The sequence below is a fragment of the Colobus angolensis genome, unplaced genomic scaffold (assembly GCF_000951035.1).
Source record: "Colobus angolensis palliatus isolate OR3802 unplaced genomic scaffold, Cang.pa_1.0 Scaffold49, whole genome shotgun sequence".
Lineage (NCBI taxonomy): Eukaryota > Metazoa > Chordata > Mammalia > Primates > Cercopithecidae > Colobus > Colobus angolensis.
In genome coordinates, this window is record NW_012118376.1 from 4,941,966 (window position 1) to 4,961,401 (window position 19,436).

Sequence of the window (19,436 nt, forward strand, 5' to 3'; positions counted from 1 at the left end):
AGGGGAACAAGTGAGGGGAGCTTTCTACTACGTACGAGACAGGTACTTGTTCTCCCAGTGACAAGAAAGTAAGATGACACAGAAGTACCGTCTCACCATAAACAATTAGAAAACTGAAAGAAAAAAAGAGAAGAAACTTTTTTTGGATATAGGCCAGTGGGAAGCATAGGGCTGTGATCATGGAGAAAAGGGGAACAAGTGAGGGGAGCTTTCTACTACGTAGGTCTCTGCCTGGAGATAACGCCTAGACTGAGGTTCACAGAGGATAATGTGGTTTGGATATTTGTGCCCTCAAAATCCCATGTTTAAATGTGGTCCCCAGTGTTGGAGATAGGGCCTAGCAGGAGTTGTTTGGGTCATTGGTGGAGGATCCTTCATGAATGGCTTGGTACCATCCCTTTGGTGATGAGTGAATTCTCAGTCTATCAGTTCATGCTGAGAGCTAGTGGGTTAAAGGAACCTGGAAGCTTCTCCCCTCATTCTTGCTCTCTCTGTCACCATATGACACATTTGCTCCCTCTTTGTCTTCTGCCAAGAATAAAAGCTTCCTGAGGACTCACCAGAAACTGAGTAGATGTTGTCATCATGCTTCTTATACAGTCTGCAGAACTCTAAGCCAAATACATCTCTTTCTTTATAAATTACTCAGTCTCAGGTATTCTTTTATAGCAATACAAAACAGACTGATACAGAGGGGAAATCTAAACATAGACTGTAGTTTGGAGAGGTCAAAGTGGCTAAATTTTTCAGGGTAGAATACCTAAAAGACAGGAATTTCACTGAACTCTAGAAATCGACATGGGGACTCTCTTGAGATTTAGGTTGAAGGCCAATCTGTTTATGTACATGGTGAAGTTCCACTAGGCTGGACAACAACAACTTCCAAGAAGGAAACCTTCAAGGAGCTTTGAGACAAATGAATCTCAGATATCACATAGGGCTGAAAACCATTCAGGCTCCCACCAGTTAGAGTAGAGAGGTCTTATTGAATACCTAAGACCCCAGGAGGGCTGTGAGTTAAAAGTAGAGCTAAATTGCTTTAGGGTGACAGGCTCTAGAACTACCTTAAAAGAGATAAAAAGCCTCAAAAGGATAAAACTAATCTAGAAGTAACTGAAACTGCCTGCCAGGAAAAGTTCAATACTCTTCAGAGGAATTCAAAGCTCAGCACTTGACTATATAAAATTCACTGTATTTGGCATTCAGTCAAAAGTCATGAGCCATGTGCAGAAGAAGGAACCTGAGGCCTATGACTAGATGAAAAATACATCATTAAAAGCAGAAAAGAAGTGATAATGATGATGCAAGAACATGAAAGCAGCTGTTATAAATGTGCTTTCTATGCCCAAGGACATGGACATAATGAGAAGTGAAATGGAAGGTACAAAAAATCAAATGGGAGATTTTTAGGGATGAAAAGTATCTGAAATGGAGACTTCCAGTTTCCATTCCGCATGTACAGAGCTTGGAAGTTGCCACTCCATCCTAACAAGTACAAAGCTGAACAGGCTGAAAAACCAGCTCTTCCTGGATCTGCAGGAGAGGGGAGGACACAGGGCAAACCACTGTCCTCAAGACTGGAAAGACACAGAGGCCACTAGAAGGAGTCACAGCTTACTGGGCTGAGACTCAAGAGCAGAAACTGCTGTGGACACCGGTCTTAGGAGGGAAAACCTGAACTATAATTGATGGATTTCCGGAGGCTCGGCATGGACAAGTCTGAATGTTAAAAACTCCAGGAGGACCCAGTCATAGGGAAGTAGCCACACTTTTGTGAGTTTTACCTCCAGGAGCTTGACCATGTCCCAGCGGTAAATACTGAAGAAAAAAAGTCCCTCGTGATTCTGGCAAGGGGAGAAGAAAAGGAACTACTTTGAAATATGCCAAAGCATTTTCTTCCTAACAACACCTACCCTCAGGAGATACTATTTACCCAGATCCTTATATCCTGGGGTTCTTTCAGAGCCTACCTGACCTTGGAGAAGGGAAAGACTCAACTCTGGGCCACTGTAGCCATCCTGTTCCATCTAACTGGGGAGAGGAACTGAGAAAAACTCAATTACATCTTTCTAACAGATAACAGTTTGTTCAAAATACAGTAGCAACAATGTATTCAATTGCTATTCTTATGTATGTATCTTATGTGTATATACTTGCTTATATGTAAGTAAAATGAATGACAGCAAAGATACAAGGGACAGGAGGGAAGAAATAGGATTACAGTTTGAGTATCCCTTATCCAAAATGCTTGAGAGCAGAAGTGTTTTGGATTTCAGATTTTTTTCAGATTTTGAAATGTTTGCCTTATACTTACTGGTTCAGCATCCCAAATATGAAAATCCAAAGTCCAAAATGCCCCTGTGAGCATTTCCTTTGAGTGCCATGTCAGTGTTCAAAAAGTTTTAGATTTTGGGGTATTTCCGGTTTCGGATTGTTGGATTTGGGATGCTCAGTCTATATTTTGTTATTAAAATATAATATTATAATAACACTATGCTACCTGCGTAGTGTTATTTGAAAGCAGACTTGGATTCATTGTAAATCCTTTTTGCAAACTCCAGGGTAACCACTAGAAAAAGTAAATAAATAAGTGTAACTAAATGCCAAAAAAGGGAGAGAAAATAGAATAATATAAATGTCCAATTAAAATCATATAAAGGGCCAGGCACAGTGGCTCATGTCTATAATCCCAGCACTTTGGGAGGCCGAGGCAGGTGAATCACTTGAGGTCAGGAGTTCAAGTCCAGCCTGGTCAACGTGGCAAAACCTCATCTCTACTAAAAATACAAACATCAGCCAGAAATGGTGGTACGCACCTGTAATCCCAGCTACTCAGGAGGCTGAGACAGGAGAATCACTTGAACCCGGGAGGTGGAGATTGCAGTGAGCTGAGATCACACCACTGCACTCCAGCCTGGGAAACAGAGTGAGATGATGTCTCAATAATAAATAAATAAATAATAAAAGAAAATCACAAAAGGACTGACACTGGGCACTTGGGTCATGCCTATCAGTTAGCCCTGCTCTGCAAGAAACAATAAAGAAAATAAATAAAATACAATAAAATCACAAAAGGCAGACAAAGAATAGAAGGCAAAAACAGAAAAAAAGAACAAGGGCAACAAATAGAAAATAATAACAAATATGGTAGATATTAATCCAACTATTTCAACAATTACTTTGAAAACCAGTGGTCTAAATACACCAATTAAAAGACAGATTGTCAAAGTTCGTCAAAAAAAGAAGACTCAACTCTATGTTATCTATAAGAAACCTGCTTTAAATATAATAGCACAGACACACTAAATTTCAATGAATGGAAAATAGCATATGATGTTAACACTAATCAAAAGAAAGGAAGAGTAGCTATATTAATTTCAGACAAAACAGACTTCAAAGTAAGAAAAATTATGGGGGATTAAGGAGGGCAAAATGATAAAGGGGTCAGTTCCCCAAGAAGACAGAACAATCCTTGACATGTACATACCTAACAACAGAGTATCAAGCTACATGAGGCAAAAACTGAGAACTGCAATGAGAAATTGATGGACCCACTATCATAGTTGAAGACTTCAACACCCTTCTATCAGCAATGCACAGATCCAGAAGGAAAAAAAATCAGTGGAGATATAGTTGAACTCTGTTATATATCTATAATGCTATCAATCAACTAGATGTAATTGACTATTTCATCCAACAACAGCAGGATATACTTTCTTCTCAAGATTACATAGAACATTCATCAAGACAGGCTATGTTCTGATCCGTAAAACATACTCTAGTAATTTTTTTTTGAGATTGAGTCTCACTCTGTCACTGTATTAGTCAGGGTTCTCTTAGAGGGACAGAACTAATAGGATATATAGATATATAGATATACAGATATATGGGAGTGCTGGGATTACAGGTGTGAGCCCCTGCGCCCAGCCCTTCATTATCCTTTTAATGTCCATGGGATCTATAGTGATGTCCCTTCCCTCTTCCATTTCTGATGTTAGTAATGCATGTCCTCTCTTTTTCTTAGTCAGCTTGGCTACAGGCTTATCAAATTTATTGATCTTTACAAAGAACCAGCTTTTAATTTAGTTGATCTACTCTATTAGTTTTCTATTTTCAATTTCATTGATTTCTGCTCTAATTCTTATTATTTCTTTGGATTTACTTTACTTTTTCTAGTTTCCTAAGGTGGAAACTTAAATTACTGATTTTAGATCTTTCTTCTTTTCTAATACATGCATCAATGCTATACATTTCCCTCAAAGCACTGCTTTTTCTGTAGCACATAAATTCTGATAAGTTGTGTCTTCATTTTCATTTGGTTCACAAATTTTTAATTTTTTCTTGAGCTTTCTTTGACATATGTTATTTAGAAGTGTGTTGTTTAATTTCCATGTATTTTAGGATTTTCCAGTTAATTTTCTGTTACTGATTTTTAGTTTAACATTGTGATCTGAAATCAGGCATCGGTGTAAATTCTATTATTTTAAATTTGTTAGGCTGGGCACAGTGGCCCATGCCTGTAATCCCAACACTTTGGGAGGCCAAGGCAGGTGGATCACCTGAGGTCAGGAGTTCGAGACCAGCCTGGCCAACATGATGAAACCTCGTTTCTACTAAAAATACAAAAATTAGCCAGGCATGGTGGTGCGCACCTGTAATCCCAGCTACTCAGGAGGCTGAGGCAGGAGAATCAACTGAACCTGGGAGGCAGAGGTTGCAGTGAGCCAAGATCATGCCACTGCACTCCAGCCTGGGCAACAGAGTGAGACTCTGTCTCAAACAAACAAACAAACTAACGGATAATGAAGGAATACAATGAACAACTCTAAGCCCACAAACTTGATAACGTAGATGAAATGAAATAATTCCTTGAAAGACACAATCTGCCAAATCTCACACAAGAAGAAATAGATAATATAAATAGGCCTATATCTATTAAAGAAATTGAATCAATTAATAACCTTTTAAAATGGAAAGCACTATGCTCAGATGGATTCACTGATGACCTCTACCAAATATTTAAGGAAGAAATTATACTAATTCCTGACAGATGAACTAAATAAAAGATATTCCATATTAATGTACCGGAAGACCCAATATTGTCCAGATGTCAGTTCTTCCCAACTTAATCTATATGTTCAATGCAATCCCAGTCAAAATCCTAGCAAGTTATTTTGCAGATATCAACAAACTCATTTTAAGGTTTACACAGAGATGCAAAAGACCCAGAATAGCCAATACAATATTGAAAGAGATGAACAAAGGTGAAGGACTGACACTACCTGACTTCAAACCTTACTATGAAGTTATAATAAAGTTAGTATGGTGTTGGCAGAAGGATAGACAAGTAGGTCAAATGGAACAGAATCGAGAGCCCAGAAATAGACTCACATAAATATAGTGTACTGATCTCTGGCAAATGAGAAAAGGCAACAGAATGGAGCAAAGATAGTCTCTTCAACAAATGGTGCTGAAACAGCTAGACATCCACATGTAAAAACATATATCTAGACATAAACCTTACATTCTTTACAATGATCCTAGATCTAAATATAAAACACCAAACTATATAAAATTACAGAAGAAAATCGAGATAACCTTGGGTATGGCCGTGACTTCTTAGATACAACACCAACGACATGATCCATGACAGAAACAATTGATAAGCTGGATTTCATTAACATTAATAACTTCTGCTCTGTGAAAGAAAATGTCAGGAGAAGGAGAAAACAAACCACAGACTGGGACAAAATATTTCCAAAAGACACCTCTGTGAATGGACTCTTATCCAAAATACACAAAGAGCTCAACAATATGAAAACAAACAACCCAATTTTAAAAATGGGCCAACGACCTTGATATACACCTCACCAAAGAAGATATGTAGATGGAAAATAAGCATATAAAAAGATGCTCCACATCATCTGTCAAAGGGGAAATGCAAATTAAAACAATGAGATACCACTACATATCTATTAGAATGGCCAAAATCCAGAACACTGACACCACCATATGCTGGCAAGGATGTGGAGCAACAGGAACTCTTACTCGTTGCTGCAATGCTGATGGGAGTGCAACAAGGTACAGCCATGTCAAAAGACAGTTTGGCAGTTTCCTACAAAACTAAAAATACTGTTACCATATGATCCGGCATTGTATTCCTTGGTATCTACCCAAAGAAGCTAAAATTGTATATCCATGGGAAAAACTGCACATGGATGTTTATAGCAGCTTTATTCACAAATGCCAAAACCTGGAAGCAACCAAGATGTCCTGCAGTGTGTGAATGAATCAACTGTGGTATATCCAGACAATGGAGTATTATTCAGTGCTAAAAAGAAATGAGCTATCAAGCCACGAAAAGACATGGAAGAATCTTAGATGTATATTACTAAGTGAAAGAAGCCAACCTGAAAAGGCTACATACTGTGTGTTCCCAACTAAACAACATGTTGGAAAAGGCAAAACTATGGAGACTGAAAAAGATCAGTGGTTGCCAGGGGCTAGCGGGGAGGGAGGGGCAAATAGGTGGAGCACAGAGGATTTTTAGGGAAGTGAAACTATAGTTGGCCCTTTAACAATGAGGGATTGATATACATGGATATTCTTTTCAACAATATGCATAGATTGAAAGGACAGTACTTGTGGGATGCAAAGCCTAAGTATATGGACTGCCAACTTTTCATATATGTGGGTTCTGCAGGGCTGACTGTGGGTTCAGAGTAAGTGTGGGTTTGGTTATATGCAGGCAGTCCTGGAATCAATCCCCCACGTATACCAAGAGATGACCGTACACTGTATGATACTATAATGGTGGAACACGTCATACATTTGTCCAGATCCACAGAATATGCAACTCCAAGAGTGAATCCAAGAAAAACTATGGATTTGGGGTGATTATGAAGTGCCAATGTTGGTTCATCAATTGCAACAAAGGCCCCATTCTGTGGGGAATGTTGATAATAGGGGAGGCTGTGCAAGTGTGGGGTTGGGGGTATATGAAAAGTCTCTGTACCTTCCTTTTAATATTGCTGTAAACCTAAAACTGCTCTAAGAAAATCAAATCACATATATTTTGTTCCATATCTGAAATGAGAAGTATATAGGATAAGATTCACTGATTAGATAATGCAGAAGAAAAGATCTGTAAACTTGATGATATAGCAATAGAAACTACCTAAAATGAAACACAGAGAGACAAAAAGAAAACATTGAATAGAGCCCCAGTAAGCTATGTGAAAATAGCAAGCTTTCTAACATACATGTAATGGCAGGGGCGGGGTGTGTGGAGTACAGAAAAATATTTGAGAAAAGAATGGCTTTTTTTAAAGTCCCCAATTTGATTAAAACTATGAATACACAGATCCGAGAATCTCAACTGCAAGTAGAAGAAACATTAAGAAAATCACAAATGGCCAAAAATCAATAATAAAGAGAAAATCACAAAAGCAGCCAGAGGGGGGAAATTTACATTCAGAAACTGAAGATAAAAATTAAAGTAGACCTCGGCCGGGCACAGTGGCTCACACCTGTAATCCCAGTATTTTGGGAGGCCAAGGTGGGTGGATCACGAGGTCAGGAGTTCAAGACCAGCCAGTTCGAGATCAGCCTGGTCAACATGGTGAAACCCTGTCTCTACTAAAAATACAATAACAACAATAAAAAATTAGCCGGTTGTGGTGGCACGTGCCTGTAATCCCAGCTACTAGGGAGGCTGAAGCAGGACAATTGCTTGAACCCAGGAGGCAGAGGTGGCAGTGAGCTGAGATCACACCACTGCACTCCAGCCTGGGTGACAAAGTGAGACTCTGTCTCAGGAAAACAAACAAACAAACAAAGTAGACCTCAATAGACACTATACAATTCATAAGACACTGAAGTGGTATCTTCAAAGTAACCCAGGTAGTGGCCATGGTACCCAACAGGTGGTTTTTCAGTCCACATCCCCCTCCCTCTCCACTCTAGTAGTCCACAGCGTCTATTGTTTCCATTTTTATGTCCTTGTGTAGTCAATATTAAGCTCCCAGTCGTAAGTGAGAACATGCAATATTTGGTTTTCTGTCCCTGTGTTAATTTTCTTAGGGTAATGGCCTCCAGCTGCATCCATGTTGCTGCAAAGGACATGGTTTTGTTCTTTTTTGTGACTGTGTAGTATTCCCTGGTGTTTATGCACCTCGTTTTCTTTATCCATTCTACCACTGATGGGCACCTAGGTTGGTTCCATGTCTTTGCTGTTGTGAATAGAACTGTGATGAACATACGAATGCATGTGTTTTTGTGTGTGTGTGTGTGTGGAATGATTTATTTTCCTTTGGGCATATACTCAGTAATGAGATTGCTGGGTCAAATGGTAGTTCTAAGTCCTTTGAGAAATCTCCAAACTGCTTTCCACAGTGGCTGCACTAATTTACATTCCCACCAACAGTGTCTGAGTGTTCCCTTTTCTCCACAGCCTTGCCAGCAACTGTTATTTTTTGACTTTTTAATAATGGCCATTCTGACTGGTGTGAGGTGGTACCTCACTGTGGTTTTGATTTTCATTTCTCTGATGATTAGTGACGATGACCATTTTTTCATGTTTGTTGGCTGCTCGTATAGCTTTTTTAAACAACCAAAAGCAGAGAGGACTCATTGCCAGCAGGCCTGCAATACAAAACAATGTTAAAGGAAGGTCTTCAAGAGGAAATAAATTGATACCAAATGGAAATTCGAATTTACATGTAAGGATGAAGAATGCTGGCCAAGCGTGGTGGCTCATGTCTCTAATCCAAGAACTTTGGGAGGCTGAGAAGGGAGGATTGCTTGAGGTCATGAATTCAAGACCAGTCTGGCAACATAGCCAGATCCCATCTCTACAAAAAATTTAAAAATTAGCAAGGCATGGTGGCATGCACCTGTAGTCCTAACTATTTAGGAGGCTAAGGCAGGAGGATCCTTTCAGTCCAGGAGTTCAATGTTACTGTGAGCTATGATTGCACCACTGCACTCCAGCCTAGGTGACAGAGTAAGATCCTGTCTCTAAAATAAATAAATAAATGAAAATAAAATGTACGAAAAGGAATGAAGAATGCTGAAAATTATAAATATGTAGGTAATTATAGAAGACTTTTTTCTTATTTTAAATTTTATTTTGAATATAATTATTTACATTTAAAAAAAGAAGTATTGCAGGGTTTAAAATAGCTGTAAAGTAAAATTTATGACAATAATAACATGCAAAAAAATAAGGATATAGGCAATTTGTATAACACTCTCAACTGATTTGACTAATTGACAAGTATAGAACATTCCACCCAACAACAGAATACATATTCTTTTTAAGTGAACATAAAACATTCACCAAAGTAGAACATATTCTGAGCCATAAAACAAGTCTTAACACAAAAAAGATCAAAATTATACAAAGCATATTATCTGACCACAACACAATTAAAGTTAAAACCAATAACAGAAAGATATCTGGAAAAACCCCAAATACTTGGAAATTAAGCAATCATACTTCTAAATAACCCATAAGCCAAGGAAGAAAATCACAAGAGAAATTAGAAAATACTTTGAACCGAACAAAAGTGAAAGCCCCACGTAACGACATTTGTGGGATGCAGCTATAGTAGTGATTTAAGATAATTTTTAGCATTAAATGCTGCTTTTAGAAAACAAAAAGGGTCAAAAATTAGTGTTTTAAGTTTCCAACTTAAGAAAGTAGAAAAAGAAGGGCAAATTAAACCCAAAGTAAGCAGAAGAAAGGAAGTAAGATCAGAAATCAATGAAATAGAAAATGGACAAAGAATAGAGCAAATCAACCAAACTAAAAGTTGGTTATTTGAAAAGATCAGGAATGAGGCACTTACAAGAAGGTGTTGAGGGATAGGTTTTATTAAAGTAGAGTTTCTCAGGCTTAGTTGTACATTAGAATCACCTGGGGAACATTTAAAACTCCTGAGTTGGGGCTGTACTTCTGACTAATTAAGTCAGAATCTCTAGGCATTAGCACATGTTAAAGCTTTCCAGGTGATTCTAATGTGCAGCTGAGTTTGAGAACCATCGTTAAGAGATGAGGCAAGGCCCAATCTCTTCACAGTGGAACACCACCCTACACCCAACTACCCACTTGTCGGGATCTAACTTGGACTGGTCAGAGGCTCCAAAGTCAAATCCCCTCATCTCCTGCATGGATTTTATATGCCTGGCTGCTGGTGTTCCGAGGGTGCAGCAGGAGGAGGAGGAGGATGAAATCTCTTCATTTGGTATGCAGACTTTTACCCAATTTCAATAGGGTGTCTCAGGCCTGGCTTGGATCCCTAAGTCTTCTCTGATTTGGTTTCTCCACAGAGTAAACCTCCAGTCTCCTGCCAGGATTGGGGAGAGGGCATCATCTGTTGTGTAGGTCAAGGAGGAAATCTGGGAGACTTGCTGCTCCCATTTATTTAAGCTGCCTTGTTTTCAGCCCTTCTCTGCACCCCTGCTTTCAGAGTCCCAGGTTCTGCCATGTTTGGCAGAGTGAGTTACCTTCTTGCTGCCTTCTTCTACGGCAGGCTTGGGGTTCTGTTTCCTTTGGTTTGATAAATCAGTCTGACATGCACATTCTTCTCTTTCCAGCTCCCAATTTTTTTTCTGTTGATTTTTTTTTGTCTTAGTTGTCTCTGTTTCCACTCCCTTAGAACTTGCGGTTTGCCTTCTTTCCCCCTTTACTATCACTTTAGTGGAATTTCATGAGACAGTGGAGATACAAGTAAGTGTCTAATCTGCCACATTTAACCAGAAATTTTCCAGAGCCTTTTTAAAAAATCAGAGCACTTAATAATTATGTTAAAAGAGAAACATTTGACAAATTACATTTAGTAGAGTTTAACTGGGTGGGCAAAAAATTAATCAGGCAGTTGTCAGTACCAGAACAGTTTCAGAGAAACTGGGGCTCCGATGGAGTTTAATACTCTGGTCGGATAACACTTATAGACAGAAACAGAAATGCGATGTACAAGAAATGGAAGTGAGGTACAGAAACAACTGGACAGGTTACAGTCCAGTGCTTGCCTTATTTTAACATGAGTAGGTGGCTGCCTGCTACTGACTGAAGCATGGCTGCTGTGATTGGCCGGGACTCAGCTAGCTGTTACAAAAGCATACCCCTAAGCTGGGTTTTCAGTTTATTGCATACTAAGTTTGGTTGCAGTTGTTATGTAAGGACTCAAATATGCCAGTATGGTAGCTTTCCTCAGGCCAAATTGAGTTTAACAATGGTAATCACTTTTAGCTCAGTTACCTTCACAGGAATGCAGAATGAGAGCTGTGTTGGTCTCTGGGATATAAGAGTACGATTACAGCAGATAATAATGGTTTTCCTGCTCATATTTCACAATTTTAATTCTCTAAATAAAATGAAATTGGACTGCAGAACTCCAAATCTAGTGCTTTTAGAATTGATTGCAAAGATGATTTTATATATATATAAAATAAGATAGTATTTTGTTAGTAAGAGTTAAACCTGCCTCATTAATACTCGTGTGTTTTGTTCTCCCATAATGCTTCTAGTGGTAGCAATCCTACTGTGTTGTATTGACCGGAGAAAAAAAGAAAAAGAATAAGTAACTTTCTGTCTTCTCATGAGGAAGTCATAGTAGGCCTGTCATTTCCTGGATGTCAGCAGTGTGTCTGGACTGGTTCACTCTCCATACTCTTCCCTTGGGTTTTTAACCTTACGTTTGAACCAAGGGAAAAGCTGTTGGTCATTGCAGCCATGGACTTCACACCACAAAGCCACTGGCAAAGCAATGGATTAAGCACGTACCCAGGATGGAGACCACCTGGGTTCTAGCCTGGGCATTGCCACTCTCTAACCTGACGACCCTGGGCAAGACAGGACCCCTCTCTGGCCTTCTGGGTTTTTTAGAATAAGGGGGTGATTTGGATAGTTTCTCTGAATCTTTCTAGCTTGACAAATATTGTCTATACCAATTCTTACTGAAAATAAATGTCCCCAGAAAGATATAGAAACATAATCTGCTTTTATAGGGAAATGACCCAGAAGGGCTGGGCTGGGCCTAGCTCTACCTTCACCACCTCTTTCACTGGTGTTGTCCTGAGGGTAGTGATCACTTCTGGCATTTCAATGCTTATGTAGAATTGGCCCAAATATTGTCCCTCTTCTCAGGTATCCCAGCCTGGGTCTAAAAGTATGTCTTTGTGCTTTTATGCCAGATTCCAATCCCTGGCAGTTGTGGTTTGTGGGTTGTTTTATTTCAAACAAAACAAATATAATGATTATATTTGGGCTTGAGGTCATTTTGGGGTTCTGAGATACTCCCCACTCATAACTAAGGCAAGGTCTGGAGCTAGAGGAAATAAACAGCCTTATAGACAAATTACATGAAGCTGTGCAGACGAGCGGGAACCTGCCTGGCCCGGCTGGTTGTAATGCACCGGGCATGCACTATATGAAACAGGCCACTTGCAGGGTATTATGGGTTGAATTATGTCCCCCAAAAAAGCAATCTTGAAATCCTGACCCCTAGTACCTCAGCATGTGACCTTATTTGGAAATAGGGTAATTGGATGTAATGAATTATGATGAGGTCCTGCTGGAGTAGTGTGAACTTTTTTTTTTTTTTTTTTTTTGAGACGGAGTCTCGCTCTGTGGCCCAGGCTGGAGTGCAGTGGCCGGATCTCAGCTCACTGCAAGCTCTGCCTCCCGGGTTCACGTCATTCTCCTGCCTCAGCCTCCTGAGTAGCTGGGACTACAGGCGTCCGCCACCTCGCCCGACTAGTTTTTTGTATTTTTTAGTAGAGACGGGGTCCAGGATGGTCTCGATCTCCTGACCTCGTGATCCGCCCGTCTCAGCCTCCAAAAGTGCTGGGATTACAGGCTTGAGCCACCGCGCCCGGCTTGAACTTTTAATCCAATATGACTGGTGTCTTTATAAGAAGATGTTGAGAAAATACAAGAGAAGGAGACACTGTGAAGATGGAAGTGGAGACTGGAGTGATGCGGCTGCAAGCCAAGGAATGCCAAGGACTGCTGGCCACCACCAGAAGCTAGGAAGAGGCAGGAGAGTCTCAGAGGGAGCATGGCCTTGTGAACACCTTGATTTTTGAGACTCTTAGCCTCCAGAGCTGTGAGACAATGTGTCCCTGTTGTCTTCAACTACCCAGTTTGGGTGGCTTACTTTATTATGGCAGCCGTAGGAAACTAATACGTAGCCAAGGTCAAGTCACCTTTGGCCATCACTAGCTATCATCCAATTAAAAAGGCATCAAAGAAATGTTTAAACCTGGTAAGCTTTGAATATAATCAAATGATCATCAATATTTAAACCCTCAAGGTAGCCAATGAGTGAAATGGAAAATTTTATACTTTCCAAGATGAATCCCTGCCATCGACCCATCTATATTTAAAACACTGGACTTTGCTTCTTGGGTCTTACTGACATTCTGTCAACAAATGATTAAGTATGTATCGAGTGCCAAGAACTGTGCTAGGTGCTGGAGATACAGGTGTCCATAGGGAACAATGTGCATCCCACTCCCTCCCAGAGTTCACATTCTTGTGAGAAACACGGACATTAAATATACTATTTCAAATAATAAATTGAAAGGTTACATCCATGGAAAGGACCACAGTAGACAAATTCAAGATGCCGTGTCTGCATGTGATGGGAAATCTGACTGACAGTGTAAATGTTAACCCCTGCTTTCCAAAAAGCCTCACTAAGCCAGCCTGATTTGTAGTCTTTGCTCAAATACTCCCACCATGGCTGATGTCAAGCTCTCCTGCCACCACAGCAGGGTTAGCTAGCACAGGATGCACACACAGTAGCAGGCCACTCCGTTCTATTTCCACCACACATTCCATTCTATTTCCATTGTGACCTCAGGAGCACAAATGTAGAATGTAATAAAATAATTAGAACATGAAAAGTTTTGAGTGTTTATTGCATTTGTTTTTATTATAACTTAATTGTAAATGTATACCACTTAATGTATAATGCAATGTTTAACAATCGGCTTGCAAAATTCCACCTTTCGCAAGCTGGGAATAAGTTTGGAGCAGAGGGTTAAGGAAGGCTTTCCCGTGGAGGTGACACTTAAAATGATGAATGAATTAGAATTAGCGAAGTACAGAAGAGAGGAAGATGACCATTCCAGGCAGGGACCATGGCAAGTGAGAAGTTCCTGGGATTTAAGAGAGCCTGGTATACCTGAGAAACTGAAGGCAAAAAAGGTGAGCAAAAATATGGAAAAATGAGGCCAAAAGGAGGACAGGGACCAAATCATGCATAGCCTTGTAGTCCATAGCGAGGATTTTGAACTTTATCTTAAATACAGTGGGAAACTATTGAAGGTGTTAAGCAAGGGAGTCATTATCAGATTTAGGTATTTAAAATATCCTTGTGTTCTGTGCATGGAATAAAACACTCAAAAGTAGATGTAAGACACTTAGAGCACAAGCACCAGAAGAAAAAGATGAATTGGACTTCAACAAAGTGAAAAACTTTTATACATTGTTGGGCCTCAAAAACCAATACCCCAAAGTATGGCGCTTTGACCTGCTGAACTGAGCAAGAAGCCTCAAGGTCTCTCTGACCTTCCCCCTGCCTCCTGCCTCTCAATCCTTTGTCTCTCCCTAAGCTCAGGATGAAGTTCTCTAAGTTCTCAAATCTGCCTAAAGCCTGTACTCACCAAGGAAGAAAGCAATTGCTCTTTCATCCAGGCCGCCAACATGCCATCCAGACTGAGAAAGACCCAGCAACTTCGGGGCCACGTGAGCCACGGCCACGGCCGCACAGGGAAGCACCAGAAGCACCCCAGAGGCCATGGTAATGCTGGTGGTCTGCATCACCACAGGCTCAGCTTGGACAAATACCAGCCAGGCTACTTTGGAAAAGTTGGTATGAGGCATTACCACTTAAAGAGGAACCAGAGCTTCTGCCCACCTGTCAACCTTGACAAACTGTGGACATTGGTCAGTGAGCAGACACGGGTGAATGCTGCTAAAAACAAGACTGGGGCTGCTCCCATCATTGATGTGGTACATTTGGGCTACTGCAAAGTTCTGGGAAAGGAAAAGTTCGCAAAGCAGCCTGTCACCGTGAAGGCCAAATTCTTCAGCAGAAGAGCTGAGGAGAAGATTTAAGGGAGTCGGGGGTCCTGTGTCCTGGTGGCTTGAAGCCACATGGAGGGAGGTTCATTAAATGCTAACTACTTTTTTAAAAAAAAGAAGAAGAAAGTAATTACTTCTGGTCCCTTCCTTGGGTTTTCATTAACTGAACTCATATCGCAGAAAGACTGAAATCTGTTAACACACCTGGACAGACTTTTGTCACAAACCATTGTTGGCTCTGTGGGTTCAGCAGACTTTGTCCTTCAAACAGACTTTGTTCTTCAAGCCTATTGAATTCCCCTAAAAATCCGTTACTATCCCCGCTAAAATTATCCACGATTCTTTGTCTCCCTTCCCCACTAAGAAGAAGAAATGTAACTATCTGTGCCCCGTTGTGGGGTTGGGCAATCATTCTATGGTTTTTTCCCATGCAGGCTAATAAGTTTGCATATCATTTTCCCCTATTAATCTGCCTTTTTTCAGGTGATTTTTCAGCAGACCTTCAGAGGACAAAGGGGAAATTTTCCCTTGGCCCCTGTAGCATCAAAGGATACTACCAAGAGACTGAAAAGACAGTTCACAGAACAGAGAAAATATTCACCAAATCACACATCTGATAAGGGTCTAATATCCAGAATATATAAAGGACGCTTACAACTAAAAACCAAACAATTCTATTTTAAATGTGCAGGTGGAGGCTGGACGTGGTGGTTCACAACTGTAATCCTCAGCCTTGGGAGGCTGAGGTGGGCGGATCACTTGAGGTCAGGAGTTCAAGACCAGCCTGGCCAACATGGTAAAACGCTGTCTCTACTAAAAATACAAAAATTAGCCAGGCATAGTGGCATACGTCTGTAATCACAGCTACTTGGGAGGCTTAGGGAGGAGAATTGCTTGAACCTGGGAGGTGGAGGTTGCAGTGAGCCAGGATCATGCCACTGCACTCCAGCCTAGGTGACAGAGTGAGGTGCCATTTTTTTAAAAAGTAAGTAAAATGTGCAGCTGGGTGTAGTGGCTCATACCTGCAATCCCAGCATTTTGAGAGGCTGAGGCAGGAGGATTGTTGAGGACAGAAGTTCAAGACAGGCCTGGGCAACAGAGTTAGACCCTATCTCTACAAAAAATTTAAAAATTAGCTGTGCATGGTGGCATTCACTTGTAGCCCTACCGACTTGGGAGGCTGAGGTGGGAGGATCACTTGAGCCCAAGAGGTTGAGGCTGCAGTGAGCTATGTTCATACCACTACACTCCAACCTGGGTGACAGAGCCCTGTCTCAAAAAACTAAAAATAAATAAAAATGGACAAAGGGCTTGAATAGACTTTTCTCCAAAGAAAAAGTGTATACAGTGGCCAAAAAGCACATGATAAGACGCTCAACATCATGGGTCAGGAGGGAAATATAACTTAGAACCACAGTGAGATACCACTTCATGCCCACTAGGGTGACTATAATTAAAAACAATACCAGAAAATAATAAGTGTAGTGAGGATGCAGAAAAATTGGAACCCTCATATATTGATGGTGGAAATGTAAAATTATGTAGCTGCTGTGGAAAATTGTTGATTGTTCTTCAATAAGTTAAACACAGATTACCATATGACCTAGCAATTCCTCTCAAGTATACAACCCTGAAAATTTAAAAGAGATGGTCAAACAAAAACATATACACAAATGCTCATAGCAACATTATTCACAATAGCTAAAAGATAGAAACAACCCAAATGTCCCTCAACTGATGAATGCATAAGCAAAATGTGTCATATCCATACAATGGAATATTATTTGGCCACAAAAAGAATAGTACTGATACATGCTACAACATGGATGAACCTTGCAAACATCCTGAATGAAAGAAGTTAGACACAAATGCCACATATTGTATGGTTTCATTTTTATGAAATATCCAGAATAGGCAAATCTAGAGACACAAAGCAAATTAGTGCCTTGAGCTGGAGGAAGGGAGGAATAGGAAGTGCTGCTTAATGAATATGGGACTTTCTTTTGGGGTGATGAAAAGATTCTAGAACTAGATAATGGTGATGTTTGCATGACATTGTGAATGTGTTAAACCCCACTGAACTGTATACTTCAAAATGGTTAAAATGACCAAGTGTGGCAGCTCACGCCTGTAATCCCATCTCTACAAAAAATAAAAGAAAATAAAAATTAAAAAGATTGAGAGGCTGAGGCAGGAGAGTCACTTGAACTCGGGAGGCAGAGGTTGCAGTGAGCCGAGATTGTGCCACTGCACTCCACCCTGAGTGACAGAGCAAGACCCTGTCTCAAGAAAAAAAAAAGAACTTAATAAGATGGTTAAAATGGTAAATTGTATGTGTACTGTGCCACAATTTCTTTTTAAGATTTTTTTTTTTTTATAAAAGTTTATTCTTAAATGTACAACAGCTCCAAGACAACACTTGATTCCAGCTTTAGGTGGCAAAAGATGTTATGGCAGGGAATATAGACGTTTAAATAAGGATGAAATAAAGGGTCACCATCTCCTCAGGCACAAGAAACAGCTTACTTTTTGCCAGATTTCTTAATTCCACCTATGGCCAAGGGCCCCTTCCCCATGGCCTTTGCTTTTAACTCCTCGAGTTTCTTCTGCTCCTCTTTTTGTTTCTGCTTGAAAGCCTTATCTTCCTCATCCATCTCCTTGGCCTGCTTCTTAGGCTGTTTCAGTGGCTTCTTCTTGCCACCTTCGCGGCCGGACATGGCGCCTGCCGCCCCTTCCCCCTGTGCCACAATAAAAAAAAAAAAATGAATGCAAGGAACCTGCGAGGAGATATTTGGTAGGCAGAATTGTGGAGACTGGGAGTGAGAAGAGTCAGTCAGTGGTATCCACCAAGTTTCTGACAATAGCAACACATGGGTGGCGATGCTATTTATCAAAATGGGAAATTCCAAAGGTAGAAATGGAAAGACCTAGAGTTCCTTTTGGGGCATGTTGTGACTGAATTGCCTGAGAAGCATCTTAGCAGAATTTCAGGAGGCAGTCGGCTACCTGCTATGTCTTCCTCATGCTTGTGACCTCGTATTTCCAGATGGCTGCTACGTTTCTAGGCTTCCTGTCCCTGCGCCATCAGAAAAGAAGGTGTGAGGGAGGAGTGCAGGAGGGCAAGAGAAAATGTCTTCCCAGAAACTCAGCGTATGTCTCAGTGGTCAGGTGAGTGTCCCCTGGCCACCCTTTGCTGCAGGGAATGGGGTGGGGGAGTAATTTTACTCAGCACCATCCAAGGTAAATAAAGCTGGACACTAAAGTGGTAAGGATACTATTACAATTGTAGTAGGGAAGAGGGTCCAGTGTGAACTGAACTCAACTCTTATTTGCCCAGAAGTGAGTGAGTGTTTTAAAGGGAGAATGGGCCTGGTGCTGTGGTTCACACCTGTAATCCCAGCACTTTGGGAGGTGCAGGCAGGAGGAGTTGAGACCTTGTCAAAAAAAAAAAAAAAAAAAAAATTATCCAGGTGCGATGGCACATGGCTGTGGGCAACAAAACGAGACCCTGTCTTGATAAAAAATAAAGGGAGAGTGAGGCAGCAGGGAGGGGCTGAGTGGGGCTCAGTAGAATTAGGGTGAAAAATTACAAGGGTTGGTCACTGTAAATGCCCATGAGGCAGCTGCATCTGCCACCCGGCATTTATCACAGTTAGGATTCCACACAGGCTGGGAGACAGAGGCCCCTTCCTTCCTGATGATTATCATTGTAAAGGGATTACCTTCACATGCTTGAGGAAGACACCCCTGAGTTGTCGGTGATACCTAGACATCTCAAGGGGGCAGCGAGAGGATCCTCAATTGTAAGCCCTTTATAGTAAATGCTCTGAAAGTGGTGGGGCTTATCCTCAGGGGTTGGCTAAAAACAAATAGTGAAGTCTCCTCGAAGCCTTTTCTTTTCTCAGGCAGGTACTTTAAGGGGGCCTAGGGTCACCCTAGGGATGCAGCCTGGAGCTGTTCGAAACGACCCTAGTGTCTGGTCAAGTCTTTTAATATGGAGGGTATGTTCCATTCTCCATAATGGGATTATTATGCATTATATGCCTGTATCAAAATATCTCATGTACTCCATAATATATGCACCAAGGTAAGTGCATAAGTATATGCACCTACTATGCATTAAACATAAAAATACATCTTGCAGTCAAAGATTTTTAAAAAATACATGGGCTGGGCACGGTGGCTCACGCCTGTAATCCCAGCACTTTGAGAGGCCAAGGCCGGCGGATCACAAGACCATCGTGATCCAGAAGCCAGGAGATCAAGACTATCCTGGCTAACACAGTGAAACCCCATCTCTACTAAAATACAAAAACAAAATTAGCCAGGCATGGTGGTG

The 19,436-nt window shown here is 40.8% G+C and overlaps 1 protein-coding gene across 1 annotated transcript; it reads left to right on the forward strand.

The window, feature by feature from the left end:
* Positions 1 to 14,716: 14,716 nt before the first annotated feature.
* LOC105524125 (60S ribosomal protein L27a-like) lies at positions 14,717 to 15,130 on the forward strand. Its single transcript, XM_011959245.1, has one exon. It carries the CDS (start codon positions 14,717 to 14,719, stop codon positions 15,128 to 15,130), a length of 414 nt encoding a protein of 137 aa, XP_011814635.1.
* Positions 15,131 to 19,436: the final 4,306 nt, after the last annotated feature.